The sequence below is a fragment of the Haematobia irritans genome, chromosome 1, assembly GCF_050003625.1.
Source record: "Haematobia irritans isolate KBUSLIRL chromosome 1, ASM5000362v1, whole genome shotgun sequence".
In the NCBI taxonomy this organism is placed as follows: domain Eukaryota; kingdom Metazoa; phylum Arthropoda; class Insecta; order Diptera; family Muscidae; genus Haematobia; species Haematobia irritans.
The window spans coordinates 38,034,344-38,051,681 of record NC_134397.1 but is presented as its reverse complement, the minus strand read 5'-3'; the positions used below and the strand labels follow the sequence as shown (position 1 = coordinate 38,051,681).

Here is a 17,338-nt window from a genome sequence, read left to right as displayed (position 1 = left end):
AAAATCGTAATTCAATGGTATACAAAATTATTAAATATTAATATTTATACAAACTTGCCAAAGGTTGATTGAACTGATATGTTTTTGTTGGATTTGGGCGTTTTGTCATTTTTTCCGTTGTGTTTTATTTATATATAATTGTAGATATATACAAATAAATACATTTTTTAATTGGTAGCAAATTAGACCAAGTGAATTCTTGTTTCGTCATAAGTATGGACAAACAAAAGACTTAAGACACAAACTTAAACAATTAATATTTAAGAAGCACCATAGATTATGTAAATTAATACCCAATAAAACCTCTCCCTACCAAATAATTTTGGAGGCAACTTAGTTGATAAAAAAAAGATGTCCCTTGTAATGGAGCTAAACCATAAGTTTAGCTTTTTCTGAAAAACAAAAAATATATTTTTAAAATGTAAAGAAATACTATCATTTTACCAGGCAAAAAAGAATTCAAAAAATCTTAAATACCCACCACCATGAATCAAATATTGTAGTTTCCTTTAAAATGTCAGGGGGGTTTGATGACAAATATCCTCCCAAGCAGAGCAGATCAACTAGCACACTTCCCGAAGATAAATTTAAAGATTTTACCTATGTAGACTATATCAGATTCCGGATTTATAAGAAGCATTTTTGTTTGAGTTTTACAGGAATTATTAACATCTCTTGTAACACATAATCCATCTTCGAACTTGACCTGCCTGCCTGCAAGAGAAAATTGCAGCACGATTGCTTCATTATTGAAGACTTAGTGTGATTACAACAGACAGACAGACGGACAGATGGGCAGACGGACATGGTTATATCGTCTTAGAATTTCTCCCTGATCAAGAATATATAAACTTTATATAGTAGGATATTTCGATGTGTTACAAACGGAATGACAAACTTATTATACCCCCGCTACCATTCTATGTTGGTGTGTATAAAAAGGAGGTCCTTTGACATGGAGCTAAACCATAAGTTTAGCTTTTTTCTGAAAACCCAAAAATACATTTTTTAAAATATTGCCAGTCACCTAAAGAAATATTATCATTTTACCAGACAAAAAAGAATCCAAAAAAGCAAACAGGTCGAAAATAAAATGAACTCAAAAATATATATAAATATCGTTTATGTTCATCCCTAAATTCTTTGCACTATATTTCTTCAAACTCAAATTCAAGTTCGACTTCAAGTATAGTTTATGTCATGCTTCACATAAAAATCATTTTCAAGATCAAATCTTGAAAGAATATTCTTTAATAAGTGAAAAAAAATGTATTATGTCTAGTAAATTTGTCTAAACCTCTTACATTTGTCAAGAAATATTTACTTATACAGTGAAACCTCTCAATCTTGGAAACTCTGAAAACCAGACACCTCTCAAATGTGGACAAAATTTAGGCGACCGTGGATGTCCACCTTTCAAATGTTTCACTGTACCTGGAACTCACAAAAAAATACAAGTAATGATCAATTTATTTTATTTTAAACGACTTTAATTCGATTTTATATTCAAACATATAATAATGGGTATAGGGTACAGAATATACAAATGTACAATTTGTAAAATAACATAAATGCTTGATTTCCATTCAAGATGAATGAATAAAAAAAATTAAACCCACAAAGAAACAATTAATAACTAACAAACAATTTTGCTTTTTGTTGCGTCCAACGAAACCGCCAAAGGTTAAAAACGGCACAAAAAAATTATCATCAGTATCGTATGAAACCAAGGGAAAGAGGATAGCGTTTATTTTAGAAACAGAAAATGCATACATAATAAAGTAACAAACATGAATGAATCGCTACCTCGAACACCATGTAATTAATAGCCAACGAGGATATGGAATTGTAATGGAAAAACGAACTCTTAGCCATAGAGGGGGATGAGAAGCAGTTTGAAGAACATTCAACTTTTTATGGTATATTCTGTAATATAAACTTTAGCTCTTTCAAAACAAAAAAATGCAAAAGAAAACTAGTTTTCCATTGATTTTCTGCAACCAAACTTATTAGCCTATCCATAATAAACACAACACACAACTGCCATAAATCAATGGAAACGGTAGTAGATTTTAGGTCTTCCCGTCTGTTATCGTTACATACCTTTACAATTGAAATCTTTATATTCTTACTAAGCACTCCCCCCAATGTTCCATTGAAAACCCCCTACAGAAAGAAACCACAATCAAAGTAGTTACATTACCTCCACCAATATACATGACCAACTGAAGATGAGGTTACTCATCATTATCTTGTGCCATCATTTGCGTTTGCTATCATTATTATTTTGTGTTTGTTTTTTTTTTTTAATTTTTGATTTCTTCTTGCCTTTATTATTATGTTTAATGAAAAAAAAACTTACAGTGTAGACAATCTGTGATATTCACATGACCTTAAGCACCTGGACAAGAATAATAAATGAATGAACACCATATCAAACAATAACAGTAGAAATAAAATTTGTAATTAAAAAAAGTACACAATAATTATGACTTATGAACAAGGTAGTTGTGAGCCTACTATAAAGATGCATATCATCAAAAAGAAAAACAACTATGGAGTATTATTATTATACTAAGTTTAGTAGTCATATTACAAAATCAATGTGAAAAATTCCTTCAATATCTCTAATGAGGAGTGAGTAGTGAAACTGTGTCAGTTTTTCAATTAGAAGAAACAAAGCGAGATATCTCTAGAAGGACAAACAAAACAAAAGACTAAAGACACAAACTTTATTGCTCTTGAAAATTTGCTTCTACGACGATAAAGTTAATGAAGTGGGGCGATTAAATTTAATTCAGAATAGAAAAATTATTAAATTTCAATTTTGTGTACACTGAAAAAAATATTGACTTATAATAATATGCAAGAAGTAGTAACAACTTACATTTTTCTGGCAAGGCGTGGTATCTCTAGAAGGCCAAACAAAACTAAACACACAAAGTTTATTGCTTTTGAAAATTCGCTTCTATGATTTAATTTAATTCATAATAGAGAAATTAACAAATTTCGATTATGTATTTACTGACAAAATATTGACTTATGATAATATGAAAAATTATGCAACCTATATTTAGTACACGGGAGCCACCGTGGTGCAATGGTTAGCATGCCCGCCTTGCATACACAAGGTCGTGGGTTCGATTCCTGCTTCGATCGAACACCAAAAAGTTTTTCAGCTATGGATTATCCCACCTCAGTAATGCTGGTGACATTTCTGAGGGTTTCAAAGCTTCTCTAAGTGGTTTCACTGCAATGTGGAACTCCGTTCGGACTCGGCTATAAAAAGGAGGTCCCTTGTCTTTGAGCTTAACATGGAATAGGGCAGCACTCAGTGATAAGAGAGAAGTTCACCAACGTGGTATCACAATGGGCTGAATAGTCTAAGTGAGCCGGATGCATCGGGCTGCCACCGAACCTAACCTAACCTAGTACACTATATATTGAATTTTTGCATGGTTGCCACAGTGGTAGAATTCTACCAAACATGGTATATTTTTTATTGTTTAGTAGGTTGGCAGAATACTTGATGTTTTGGTAGATTTTGCAAAATATACCTCTCCAACTAAGAGGTACTTTTCCATAAAAATACAATTTTGCCAAACTTTTCTATAAAAATACGATTTTGACAAAATTTTTTATAGAAATAAAATTTTCTATACAAATAAAATTTTCTAGAGAAATACAATTTTGAAAAAAAATTTTATAAAATTAAATTTCTGAAAAAATGTTCTATAGAAATAAATCTTTGGCAAAATTTTCTATAGAAATAAACTTTTGACAAAATTTTCCATAGAAATACAATTTTGATAAAATTTCCTATAGAAATAAAATTTTGACAAAATTTTATATAGAAATAAAATTTTGACAAAATTTTCTACAGAAATAAAATTTTGATAAAATTTTCTACAGAAATAAAATTTTGACAAAATTTTCTATAGAAATAAAATTTTGACAAAATTTTTGAAATAAATAATATTTTGACACAATTTTCTATAGAAATAAAATTTTGACAACATTTGCTAGAGAAATAAAATGTTGACAAAGTTGTCTATAGAAATAAAATTTTGAAAAAAAATTCTATAGAAATAAAATTTTGAGAAAATTTTCTATAGAAATAAAAATTTGATAAAATTTTGTATAGAATAAAATTTTCTATAGAAATAAAATTTTGACAACATTTTCTATAGAAATAAAATTTTGACAAAATTTTCTATAGAAATAAAATTTTGACAAAATTTTCTATAGAAATAAAATTTTGACAAATTTTCTATAGAAATATAATTTTGTTGTTGCTTTTTTGATTTCAGCTTAAAACCATACATTGACTAAACTACAAGTGTATCTTAACCAACAGAGGAAAATAATGTTTTGTCAAATTTATTTGGGCAAAGCCCTATAAACTGCAAGATGGTTGGATTAACGCACGTTTCGGAATTACCACATTCCTCATCATCCTCTACTTGCAGCAAAACTATCAACCAATTATCATAATAAATTCAGACAGTTCATTAAACCCAACAATGAACCACACTTGAACCTTCCGAAAAAAGGTTCAAGTAGAGGATGCTGATGAGGAATGTAGTAATTCCGAAACGTGCGTCCATCCAATCATCTTGCAGTCTATAGGGCTTTGCCCAAATAAATTTGACAAACATTATTTTCCTCTGTTGGTTAAGCTACACTTGTAGTTTAGCCAATGCATGGTTTCAAGCTGAAATCAAAAAAACAACAACAATGATTAAAGAACAAAACCAAAAATAACAAAACAAAACGAATGAAATAAATTGTTGACAAAATTTTTTATAGATATAACATTTTGAAAAAATTTTCTATAGAAATCAAATTTTGACAAAATTTTCTAAATAAATAATATTTTGACAACATTTTCTATAGAAATAAAATTTTGACAACATTTTCTACGGATATAAAATTTTGACAAAATTTTATATAGAAATAAAATTTTGACAAACATTTCTAAAGAAATAATATTTTGACAAAATTTTCTATAGAAATAAAATTTTCTATAGAAATAAAATTTTGGCAAAATTTTCTACAGAAATAATTTTTTAAAGAAATACAATTTATATACAAATAAAATTTTGACAAAATTTTCAAACGAAATAATATTTTGACAACATTTTATATAGAAATAAAATATTGACACAATTTTCTAAAGAAATAAAATTTTGACAAAATTTTTTATAGAAATAAAACTTTGACAAAACTTTCTATAGAAATAAAATTTTGAGAAAATTTTCTATAGAAATAAAATTTTGAGAAAATTTTCTATAGAAATAAAATTTTGAGAAAATTTTCTATAGAAATAACATTTTGAGAAAATTTTCTACAGAAATAAAATTTTGACAAAATTTTATATAGAAATAAAATTTTGACAAATTTTTCTATAGAAATAAAATTTTGACAAAATTTTCTATAGAAATAAAATTTTGACAAAATTTTCTATAGAAACAAAATTTTATATAGAAATAAAATTTTCTAAAGAAATAATATTTTGACAAATTCTTCTATAAAAATAAAATTTTGACAAAATTTTCTAAAGAAATAATATTTTGACTAAATTTTCTACAGAAATAAAATGTTGACAACATTTTCTATAGAAATCAAATTTTGACAAAATTTTCTATAGAAATAAAATTTTGACAAAATTTTCTCTAGATATAAATATTTTGACAAAATTTTCTATAGAAATTAAATTTTGCAAAAAATCTTTTGTTTGGTAGTTTTTTGGTAACATTTTCTCCAAATAGTGGTAGATTATTTTTGACTCTAGCGGCAACGGTGCTTAGAGCCCATTTTCAAAAAGAGTTTCCAAGTTCGGTACAATCTTTTACAAAGAATTTTTATATTTCATATTAAAAAAAAAAAAAGAATAATATCCACCTTTTTTGCAATATATTTTTATTTTACTTATTTTTTTTTATGTTCCACCTAATTCTAGAGCCTTACCAATAACTTGATGATGTTCCACAAAGTTTAGGGAGAAATTGAAGTCCATTCTTTTAGGGCAATAAGGAGGAAATAATTCATCGTTAATGATTGAATTCGAAACATTATACAAGATGTTCTAAACAATTAAAAAAAAAGTATGTACACAAAAAAAATTACAAAAAATATCACACATACTCCTTTAATGGGACAAGAACATGGAATATTACTTGACCTCAAAGCCTCATTTAATAGTTTATTGGCCAATGGTATAGACATTGCACTTTCTAAAGTTTGAATACATTTATTCGTAGATCAATAAATTTAGATTTTTCTCTTGATATGTGAATTAGTAAATGCATTTCGGCATTTTTATCCAAGTCATGAGTTAACAGGAAAACAGCATTTGCACCATGCCTACCAGGGCCCAATTCATTTATATAACATTCAAAAGTCTTTACGGTATTTTTGTATTTCGTACAAATCAACGTATTGAATTTTATTGTGAAAGGTCTTTTCCAAGCACTCTATGAAGAAAAGCAAATTTTATGAGATTTTGTGTTAAGTGAATTAATGAGTTTTCGATAATTCACCTTAGATATTTGAATGTAACTCCAGGCCATTATTAAAAATAGAATTTTACTAAATAACTTCATTTTCCAAAACATTTGTGTATGCAATGAACTTTCGACTTAAATTGATGGTCTTAGGCTATCTTCGATGTCAATGCTTTCATAGCACATTATTGATATCAAACAAAGTTCAATCATAATAACAGTCATTTAAAATCACTTAAATTACATAGAAAAAAAGAATAAACTGTTTTATTGCAAAATTAACTACTACTAAATTGTACTCCACTCTTTGAAAATTTTACAATGCGTTGTTTAAAAAAAAAGAAAAATTTAAAAACCTGATATAATTTTAAAAAAAGTGATCCTGAGTACTAAAGCCATTTTAATACTATTTTAGTTTATATTATTATGTTTTAGTCAAAATTTTCCAAAGTGGAGAAATTTATATATAGTCAACCGTATCCTTCGATCTGAAAACAAATTCGAAAAGATTTGAACTCATTTAAAAAGTAGGGTCAGGGGACGTCTGGGACAAAAACTGAAGTACTGATTAATCAGTCCATGGTTTCCACACACGTGCCTCGTACATTTCAAAAAAATCGGACTACTTGTTTTTTCGTTTATATACAGAAATCGGGCGGTTATGCAGATGTAACACGGACCGGCTTAACAAACGTCGGGTAGGGGATGTTCCCTTTCAACCAATGGGGGGTATATTAACTTTGTCATTCCGTTTGTAACACATCGAAATATTGCTCTAAGACCCCATAAAGTATATATATTCTGGGTCATGGTGAAATTCTGAGTCGATCTGAGCATGTCCGTCTGTTGAAATCACGCAAACTTCCGAACGAAACAAGCTATCGACTTGAAACTTGGCACACGTAGTTGTTATTGATGTAGGTCGGATGGTATTGCAAATGGGCCATATCGGTCCACTTTTACGTATAGCCCCCATATAAACGGACCACCAAATTTAGCTTGAGAATCCTCTATGAGAAGCTAATTTCATCCGATCCGGCTGAAATTTGGTACATGTTGTTAGGTTAGGTTAGACTATTCAGTCCATTGTGATACCACATTGGTGAATTCTCTCTTATCACTGAGTGCTACCCGATTCCATGTTAAGCTCAATGACAATGGACCTCCTTTTTATAGCCGAGTCCGAACGGCGTTTCACATTGCAGAGAAATCACTTAGAGAAGCTTTGAAACCCTCAGAAATGTCACCAGCATTACTGAGGTGGGATAATCCACCGCTGAAAAACTTTTTGGTGTTCGGTCGAAGCAGGAATCGAATCCACGAAATTTGTTACATTGTGTCAGCATATGGTCTTTAACAACCATGCAAAATTGGTCCACATCGATCCATAATTATATATAGCCCCCATTGTGCACCGTGGTCCAATGGTTAGCATGCCCGCCTTGCATACACAAGGTCGTGGGTTCGATTCCTGCTACGACCGAATACCAAAAAGTTTTCAGCGGGGGATTATCCCACCTCAGTAATGCTGGTGACATTTCTGAGGGTTTCAAAGCTTCTCTAAGTGGTTTCACTGGAATGTGGAACGCCGTTCGGACTCGGCTATAAAAAGGAGGTCCCTTGTCATTGAGCTTAACATGGAATCGGGCAGCACTCAGTTCACCACTGTGGTATCACAATGGACTGAATAGTCTAAGTGAGCCTGATACATCGGGCTGCCACATAACCTAACCTAATGTAACCTAGCCCCTATATAAACCGATCCCCCGATTTGGCTTGCGGAGCCTCTAAGAGAAGCAAATTTCATCCAATCCGGCTGAAATTTGGTACATGGTGTTAGTATATGGTCTCTAATGACCATGCAAAAATTGGTCCACGTCGGTCCATAATTATATATAGCCCCCATATAAACCGATCACCAGATTTGACCTCCGGAGCCTCTTGGAAGACCAAAATTCATCTGATTCAGCTGAAATTTGGAACGTGGTGTTAATATATGGCCTCAAACACTCATGCAAAAATTGGTCGAAATCGGTCCATAATTATATATAGCCCCCATATAAACCTCCGGAGCCACTAAGAGAAGCAAAATCCCTCCGATTCGGTTGAAATTTGGTACGTGATGTTAGTATATGGTATCCAACAACCATGCAGGAATTGGTTCAAATCAGTCCATTATTATATATTGCTCCCATATAAAGCGATCCCCAGATTTGACCTCCGGTGCCTTTAGGAGAAGCAAAATTCATCCGATCTGGTTGAAATTTGGTACGTGGTGGTAGTATATGATATTTAACAACCATGCCAAAAGTAGTCCATATCTGCCAATAATCATATATAGCCCTCATGTAAGCCGATCCCGAGATTTGGTTTTGGAGCCTCTTGGAGGAGCAAATTTCATCCGAGTCAGTTTAAAATTGGTACATTGAGCAAGTATATGGCCGTTAAAAACCATGCCTAACTAGGTCCATATCGGTCTTTAGTTATATATAGCCCTCAGATAAATCGATCCCCAATCCCACAAAAATTGGATGTTAAGAAGTTTTAAGATACCACAACCCAATTAATTCGATTGTGGATGACAGTCTTTCGTAGAAGTTAAAGTACATAAAAATTTACCATATTAACATTTGTTAAAATGTTGGACACGGAGAACACGTGTTTCCCAAACATAAAACCGGAAAATTAAGCACCCTCTACGTTGCCTGTGAACTTCATGTAAATTTAAATTTTTTACTTAAAAAAGTCTGGCAGAAGTCTGTAATAATCATAAAATAATGTACCGAGTTCCCATTTATCGACAATCCTCTACTTTCTATTTTCAAGTAATCCTCACCCATCAGATATCGTAAAGTTTCGTACCCTATATTCATTTCACAAACTACCCAACTTGACTATTACCCTTCCCCAACCAGACATCCAAAAATCATATACCCTGTATAAATTTAATCATCTTCTCCCATTTTCAAGTAAATCGGAGAAGGTTAGATTTTGCTCTATTTTTTTAAAGGGACGTCACTTTCACTGCAAATTGCAAGAAAATCTCTAAACTTTCCTTCAAGTTTCATAGTGCGGGGCAAGGAGAAGGTTCCCGTCCAAATATCAAAAACTCAAGTACACCATATTGATTTCATAACCAACCCATACGGCCTTTGTAAATTTCAAGTAAACTTGAGAATTCTAGTTTTTTTCAGTTTTAGAGGAGGTCTTCCTCCCCGTCCAAATATCGATATTCCCCACCAGATATCAAAAAATGAAGTACTCTATTTTCACCACATGATTACCCTCTATTTTCTCCGAACATTTTTCATGTGAAAAAATAAAATTATTTTATAACAAAAGCAACTGCGATGAATTCAAAATATACAATTTTGTAATGTGCGCTGCATGTAAAACAAGTAAGGAAAGTCTAAACTCGGGCGGGGCCGACTATATTATACCCTTGTATATATGGAAGCTATATCTAAATCTGAACCGATTTCAATCAAATTTGGCACACAAGACTATACTACCAATTGTACTTCTTGTGCAAAATTTCGAGCTAATCAGGATAAAACTCTGGCTTCTGGGTCCATATAAGTGCATATTGGGCGAAAGATATATATGGGAGCTATATCTAAATCTGATTCGATTTCAACCAAATTTGGCATGCATAGCTACAATGCTACATCTACTGCCTGTGCAAAATTTCAACCAAATTGGGCCAAAACTCTGGCTTTTAGGACCATATTAGTCCATATCGGGCGAAAGATATATATGGGAGCTATATCTAAATCTGAACCGATTTCAATCAAGTTTGGCACACAAGACTATACTACCAATTGTACTCCTAGTGCAAAATTTCAACCAAATTCGGCCAAAAATCTGGCTTCTGGGGCCATATAAGTCCATATCGGGCGAAAGATATATATGGGAGCTATATCTAAATCTGAACCGATTTCAACCAAATTTGGCACGCATAGCTACAATGCTACATCTACTTCCTGTGCAAAATTTCAACCAAATTGGACCAAAACTCTGGCTTTTAGGACCATATTAGTCCATATCGGGCGAAAGATATATATGGGAGCTATATCTAAATCTGAACCGATTTCAATCAAATTTTGCACACTTGACTATACTACTAATTGTACTCCTAGTGCAAAATTTCAAGCTAATCGGGATAAAACTCTGGCTTCTGGGTCCATATAAGTCCATATCGGGCGAAAGATATATATGGGAGCTATATCTAAATCTGAACCGATTTCAATTAAATTTTGCACACTTGACTATACGACTAAGTGTTATATTTGTACAAAATTTCAAGCAAATCGGTATAAAACTCTGGCTGCTGGGTCCATATTAGTGCATATCGGGCGAAAGATATATATGGGAGCTATATCTAAATCTGAACCGATTTCTTCCAAAATCAATAGGGTTCCATTCTGACACAAATTAGGAACATGTGCCAAATTTGAAGGCGATTGGACTTAAATTGCGACCTAGACTTTGATCACAAAAATGTGTTCACAGACAGACGGACGGACAGACGGACAGACGGACATGGTTATATCGACTCAGGGACCCACCCTGAGCATTATTGCCAAAGACACCATGTGTCTATCTCGTCTCCTTCTGGGTGTTACAAACATATGCACTAATTTCCCGCTTTTCCGTTGAATCTTTTCTTAAATTTTCTTTGCTATAAACCTCATGGGGCCTGAGACCTTTCCAACGAATGCAAAACGTAGAAATCGGCTCGTGCGTTCTGGAGTTATTGCGTCAGGAAGGAAAACCCGACTTATTTTTATATATTAGAGATTGGATATTTTTTATGTCGAATCATATTTTATGTATTTTCGATATCCCAGTTTTACATATCCTGCTTTTCTATGAACCGGTTATATCTTCCAGAATATCTTATATATTTTGTTTGTCGGTGTAATTAATTCTATGTCAAATACTAATATCACAATACAAAATCACGAATTATTTGAAAATTATTTAATTTTATCAATCGAAGGTGCGGAATTTCTAGAAGCTAAATTATTTCAAATTAAACTTCGAAAAACAACAGCATCTTGGTTTGATAGATAAGCATCTATTCCAATTATACCTCAACAAAGAAACAAATAAATTACAATTGCTATTTTTAATAAACTAAACTAAACAGGCAAATCGATTTGTAGCAAATTAAATGACAAGACAAAAACCCATAGCAAAGGAATTTTTATAGATGCTGAATCTTAAAAAAAAAATCCCTTAATTTATTAGCAAAACTAAAAACAAACACAAATCCACAAAAAAAAACACTCCACCGTAATAGTAATTTTAGAAAATTATAAAAACAAACAAAATTGTATTGTAAGAAAATAGGTAATAACACTAATGTTAATGATAATGAAATGCAATTAATTGATTTTTTTGTAGTTGAATATTTTTCTATATAGCCCAGAAAATCCCACTATTCATACCGACAATTGTTAATAACAATAAAACATAAATTATTTATAAATTAACAAACACCAAAAGATATAATGAAGAAAAAATCCAGGCCCCCCTTTTGTAATTCCGTTAAAATTTATCCGGCATCATCACACCATCACATTTAGTTTAAGAGCTCAATGGCTTTTCTGTCTGTGTAAAACACGCTATGTGTATTTGTAGTGTCTATAGTCAACCATTTGTTTTTGTAAATTATCAATGAACCTTTTTTATAGGTAATAACTGCAGTTGCTACTAAATTAGAAAAAATGGGTTAAAATGCGATCATTGGGCAATATTTTAAAAGTCGATTCAATTGATTTTTAGGGTTATGATTATTTGGCAGATAACATACAGCTCTTAGTGTTTTTGCTTGGTATCAACATTAAATTGGCCCCCTTTTTTGTGGTTAGTCCCAAATTTTTTCAACTGGTGGGTGTTTGTAAGCCATTATTTCCTCATTTTGAAATTGAGGCCATAGTTAAAGAGTAATTGAAAACCCCAAAATGAAATAATTCCATAACTCCTTTGTATGATTACTAATGGAAAAACATTAGGATCAATGAAATATAAAGCATTCGACAAACAACTTTCATTGATTTGTGGCTGGTGATGATGTTTGTGTCCTAAGTCTTTTGTTTACTTCGCTCGGGTCATCATTAATCAAAGTATGTAGCACAAGTTACATCAATTGTGGTATATCCAAATACATAATAACATTTTATTAATATTAGAAAAATAAAGATTTGTAATATATTTATAAGAGAGGGTACTTAACACGAAGTGTTACCAATTCGAAGGACCACATTTTTTTACGATCGTATTGTCTTGATCTTATTGTCTCGATACAAATACATATATAGGTTAGGTTAGGCTAAAGTGACAGCCCGATTAAGTTTCAGGCTCACTTCGACTATTCAGTCCATTGTGATACCACATTAACCCTCTAGTGCCCAATCCCGCCTTTAGGCGGGCTTCATTAAATCAGGAAGATTTTAGAAAAACTCACCTTCAAGCAACAAAAATGGGTAAAATAAAAAGAAAACTTAGATAAAACTGTTCAAGAGGCTTTGTAACTTATACTTAATTTCACCGTAATTTTTTTTTTATTTAGTTTTCTTGCTTGTGTGTCGATAACATTGAATATTTAATCATCTGGCAAAAAGTTGGGGCATTAGAGGGTTAACTAAAAGAAATTATTACATATGGGAACTTCTAGTTTTAACCGCTGAATCTTCTCGATTATTTTCTTCTGTTGTTCAATGTGTTCTCTGTTCTCAATGACTTGTGGTACGGTGCGTTGTCTTGTTGGAACAACACATTTTTCTTCTTCATATGGGGCCGTTTTGCCGCGATTTCGACCTTCAAACGCTCCAATAACGCCATATAATAGTCACTGTTGATGGTTTTTCCCTTCTTAAGATAATTGATAAAAATTATTCCATACGCATCCCACAAAACAGAGGCCATTACTTTGCCAGCGGACTTTTGAGTCTTTCCACACTTCGGAGACGGTTCACCGGTCGCTGTCCACTCAGCCGACTGTCGATTGAACTCAGGAGTGTAGTGATGGAGCCATGTTTCATCCATTGTCACATATCGAAGGAAAAACTCGGGTGTATTAAGAGTTAACAGCTGCAAACACCACTCAGAATCATCAACACGTTGTTGTTTTTGGTCAAAAAATTTTGCACAGAGCTTCCGCATATTGATGAATGATATGACCAACACGTTCCTTTGATATATTTAAGGCCTCTGCTATCTCGATCAACTTCATTTTACGGTCATTCAAAATCATTTTGTGGAGTTTTTTGATGTTTTCGTCGGTAACCACCTCATTCGGGCGTCCACTGCGTTCACCGTCCTCCGTGCTCATTTCACCATGCTTGAATTTTGCATACCAATCAATTATTGTTCATTTCCCTGGGGCAGAGTCCGGAAACTCATTATCAAGCCAAGTTTTTGCTTCCACCGTATTTTTCTCTTCAGAAAACAGTATTTTATCAAAACACGAAATTTCTTTTTTCCATTTTTTTTCACAATAACAAAAGTTGCTTCACAAAAGACGCTCTATCTCACAAACTAATTGACTTACAGACGTCAAATTTTGACACGAATCATTTGAAGGTTGGTACTACAGGGTGGCCCAAAAAGGACTGAAGGATTAAAAATAACTGACATTTTTTATACCCTTCACCACTACTGTGGTACAGGGTATAAAAAGTTTGTGCATTTGTATGTAACGCCAAGAAGGAGTAATCATTGACCAACCTTTTAGTATACGGATCGGCTTAGAATTAAATTTTGAGTCGATTTACCGATGTCCATCTGTCTGTCTGTTTGTCTGTCCGTCTGTCTGTCTGTTGATGTATTTTTGTGTGCAAAGTACAGCTCGCAGTTTTAGTCCGATTGTCCTAAAATTTGGTATAGGGTCCTATTTCGGCTCAAAGACTATCCGTATTGATTTTGGAAAAAATCGGTTCAGATTTAGATATAGCTGCCATATATATTTTTCACCGATCTGGTCATAATTGGCGTTTATATCAACCGATCTTCCTCAAATTCCGTACATCCGAATATTTTATGAGTCTCGAAAAACTTGCAAAATATTAGCCAAATCGGTTCAGATTTAGATATAGCTCCCATATATATTTTACCCGATTTACACTCATATGACCACAGAGCTTAAAGTTTATTACCGATTTTCGTTAAATTTTGCACAGAGAGTAGAATTTACCTTCTCCCAAGGCTTGGTAAATTTGATTGAAATCGGTTCAGATTTAGATATAGCTGTCTTTCGTCCGATTTGCACTTATATGGCCTCAAAAGCCAGAGTTTTGCCCTGACTTATTTCAAATTTTGTGCAAGGAGTTGTTTAATAGCATAGGTAAGTGTACAAAATTTGGTTGAAATCGGTTCAGATTTAGATATAGCTCCCATATATATCTTTCGCCCGATTTGCACTTATATGGCCCCAAAAGCGAGAGTTTTGCCGTGAGTTGCTTGAAATTTTGCACAAGTGTTACGTTTAATGATACTATTATGTGCGACAAGTTTTGTTAAAATCGGTTCAGATTTACATATAGCTTCCATACATATCTTTCTGCCGATCTACACTCCTATGGCCCCAGAGGCCAATCTGTTATTCCGATTTACGCGATTTTACGACTTTTGCACAGGAAGTAGAATTATCTTTATAACTAGTGCATTAGCCGAGTTAAGTTTTGAGTCTATAGATTTTGTAGAAGTCTATCAAGTTCTGCCCAGATCGAATGATTTTTAAATGTATGTATTTGGGACAAACCTTTATATATAGCCCCAACACATTTGACGTATATGATATGGTATCGAAAATTTAGATCTACAAAGTGGTGCAGGGTATAATATAGTCGGCCTCGCCCGACTTTAGACTTTTCTTACTTGTTTTGTTTTTATTTTTTATTGATTGTTGCGGGAACCATATATTTTGATTATTCTCAACATGTGGACGCAAAAAATTGTCTATCATAGTCCTATACAGAGCCCCGTTAACCGTTTCTGGGTGACCCTCCACATCTTCGAAAAAATAATTGGCATTTAATACTAGCGACGCCATCTATGTGTCAGACCGGGGACTTATCAGCCAACCTGTTATGAAAAACCCATAAAATCAATTTTTTTCGGCACTTTCATTTTAGGCATTGATGGGTTAATACATCCGATTTCGACCAATAAAACCTAATTTGTTATTGCGTTCGGTGTAAGTAACTACGAGAATTGACCAAATGATATTATCTGGAAGATATTATTATTGATGTCGGCGAAGGTTATTTAGGATTTTCTTAGTGGTTTTAGAATTCATATGAAAATACAATTAAACTCGTAACCAGGTTTAGTAATTGATTTAAAATGCAGATCTATGGTCCCCACTTGTCTGTCCTAATAACAGTAAAATAATATTAATATTGATAATTTGTTATTTTATTTAATGTGAACAAATATGCGTTGTAAAAACTATGTAAAAAAATCCAGTAATATCCACATGTAAGATATTAGTATTAATTAATTAATTATATATGTAAATATATCCAACTTTGTATTAAGTAATGGCTTAGAGTCATAGAACAAGAGTTCTTTATAGTAACACCTGATTATTTTGGCATTGTTATATGGTCATCGAAAGAAATTAAAACTAAATTATAAGAGAACTAAATAAATAGTTGCATTAAGGGGATACATAGTGAAAGATTTGCGTATGTAAGAGTATTAACATTGCCTATTGCAGAGATTTCTAATTCCAAATGAGCACATAAATTCAAAACAGGCAATCTGAATAAAAAAAAATAAAATTTTTGCTTTAAATAACATACATTTCTCATATATTTTATTTTCGAACAATTTTCAGTGTATTTTTCTTGGGAAATAATCTTATCGTTGATACTTTTAAATATAACAATGTGCAAGAGTAAAAAATTTCAAATAACTTCATGCTAACAGAAAATTACTACGAATTTGTATCGATAGAAATTAAAACAAAAGACTTAAGACACGAACTCAATAGAAGTAGAAAAATAAACAAATAAGGCCAGTTGCTATCGCTAATTGATTTTGTAACGGTAAAATAAACAACTTCGTCACTTCATAACAAAATTTATGGACATTACTCCTTTTAATGCTATAAATAAATTGGACTAGTAATTATAAAGAAACAAAAAATACAATGAAAAAATCATTTACATTTGCCTTACTAGGAGGCGTTATGAAAATGCTTTTTTTTACAACAAAAACATTCACAAAAATTTTAGAGCAGACATAAAACTACGTTAGTGTGTAACAATTTATGTAAATATAAACAGGAGTATAAACATTTGCTGCATACAACCAAACACAATATTTATTGAATTTCGTTATAATTTTTACAATCTGTTTTGTTTTTCCATTGCAGTTATATTCTGCAGCAATATCAACACGACAATATCCAATCACTATCTGAAGGCAGTGCTGTTTTAAAACTTAGCCAGTCCAGTTGTAAATATGGCCCCCGGTTCTTGTGATTGTTTGGTGGGGGTGCCAACCGGACCCACATTGGCTGCAACATGTGGTGGTAGTGCATTTATGTTATTCATGGGCTTACTGGAAGTATTTGTCCGCTCCCAATGTGATCTTGAGGATCCTTGTGGTCGGGCTAGTTCAAGGGTAAGTAAGAGAGATAGATAATAAATTTTTATATATTTTTATCTTTCTATAAACGGGTTGGTTTAATCAATTTTGGCCAAAGAAATAAAAAATAATAATTATCAAGGTCCCTCAAATAAATTAAATCTCTTTTGATTATCTTATCATTAAATTTTTTTTGGAATATAATAATGTAATTAATGTCATGTCAATAT

The 17,338-nt window shown here is 32.2% G+C and overlaps 1 protein-coding gene across 2 annotated transcripts in view; it reads left to right on the top strand.

The window, feature by feature from the left end:
- Positions 1 to 17,338, top strand: part of Gld (Glucose dehydrogenase) — a 114,136-nt gene that overhangs the window by 74,017 nt on the left and 22,781 nt on the right. For both annotated transcript variants that reach the window (XM_075289858.1, XM_075289859.1), the window contains exon 3: positions 16,894 to 17,144. In XM_075289858.1, the coding sequence (XP_075145973.1) occupies positions 16,983 to 17,144 (162 nt within the window). In that variant the 5' untranslated portion in view covers positions 16,894 to 16,982. The remainder of the gene's footprint in view (positions 1 to 16,893; positions 17,145 to 17,338) is intronic.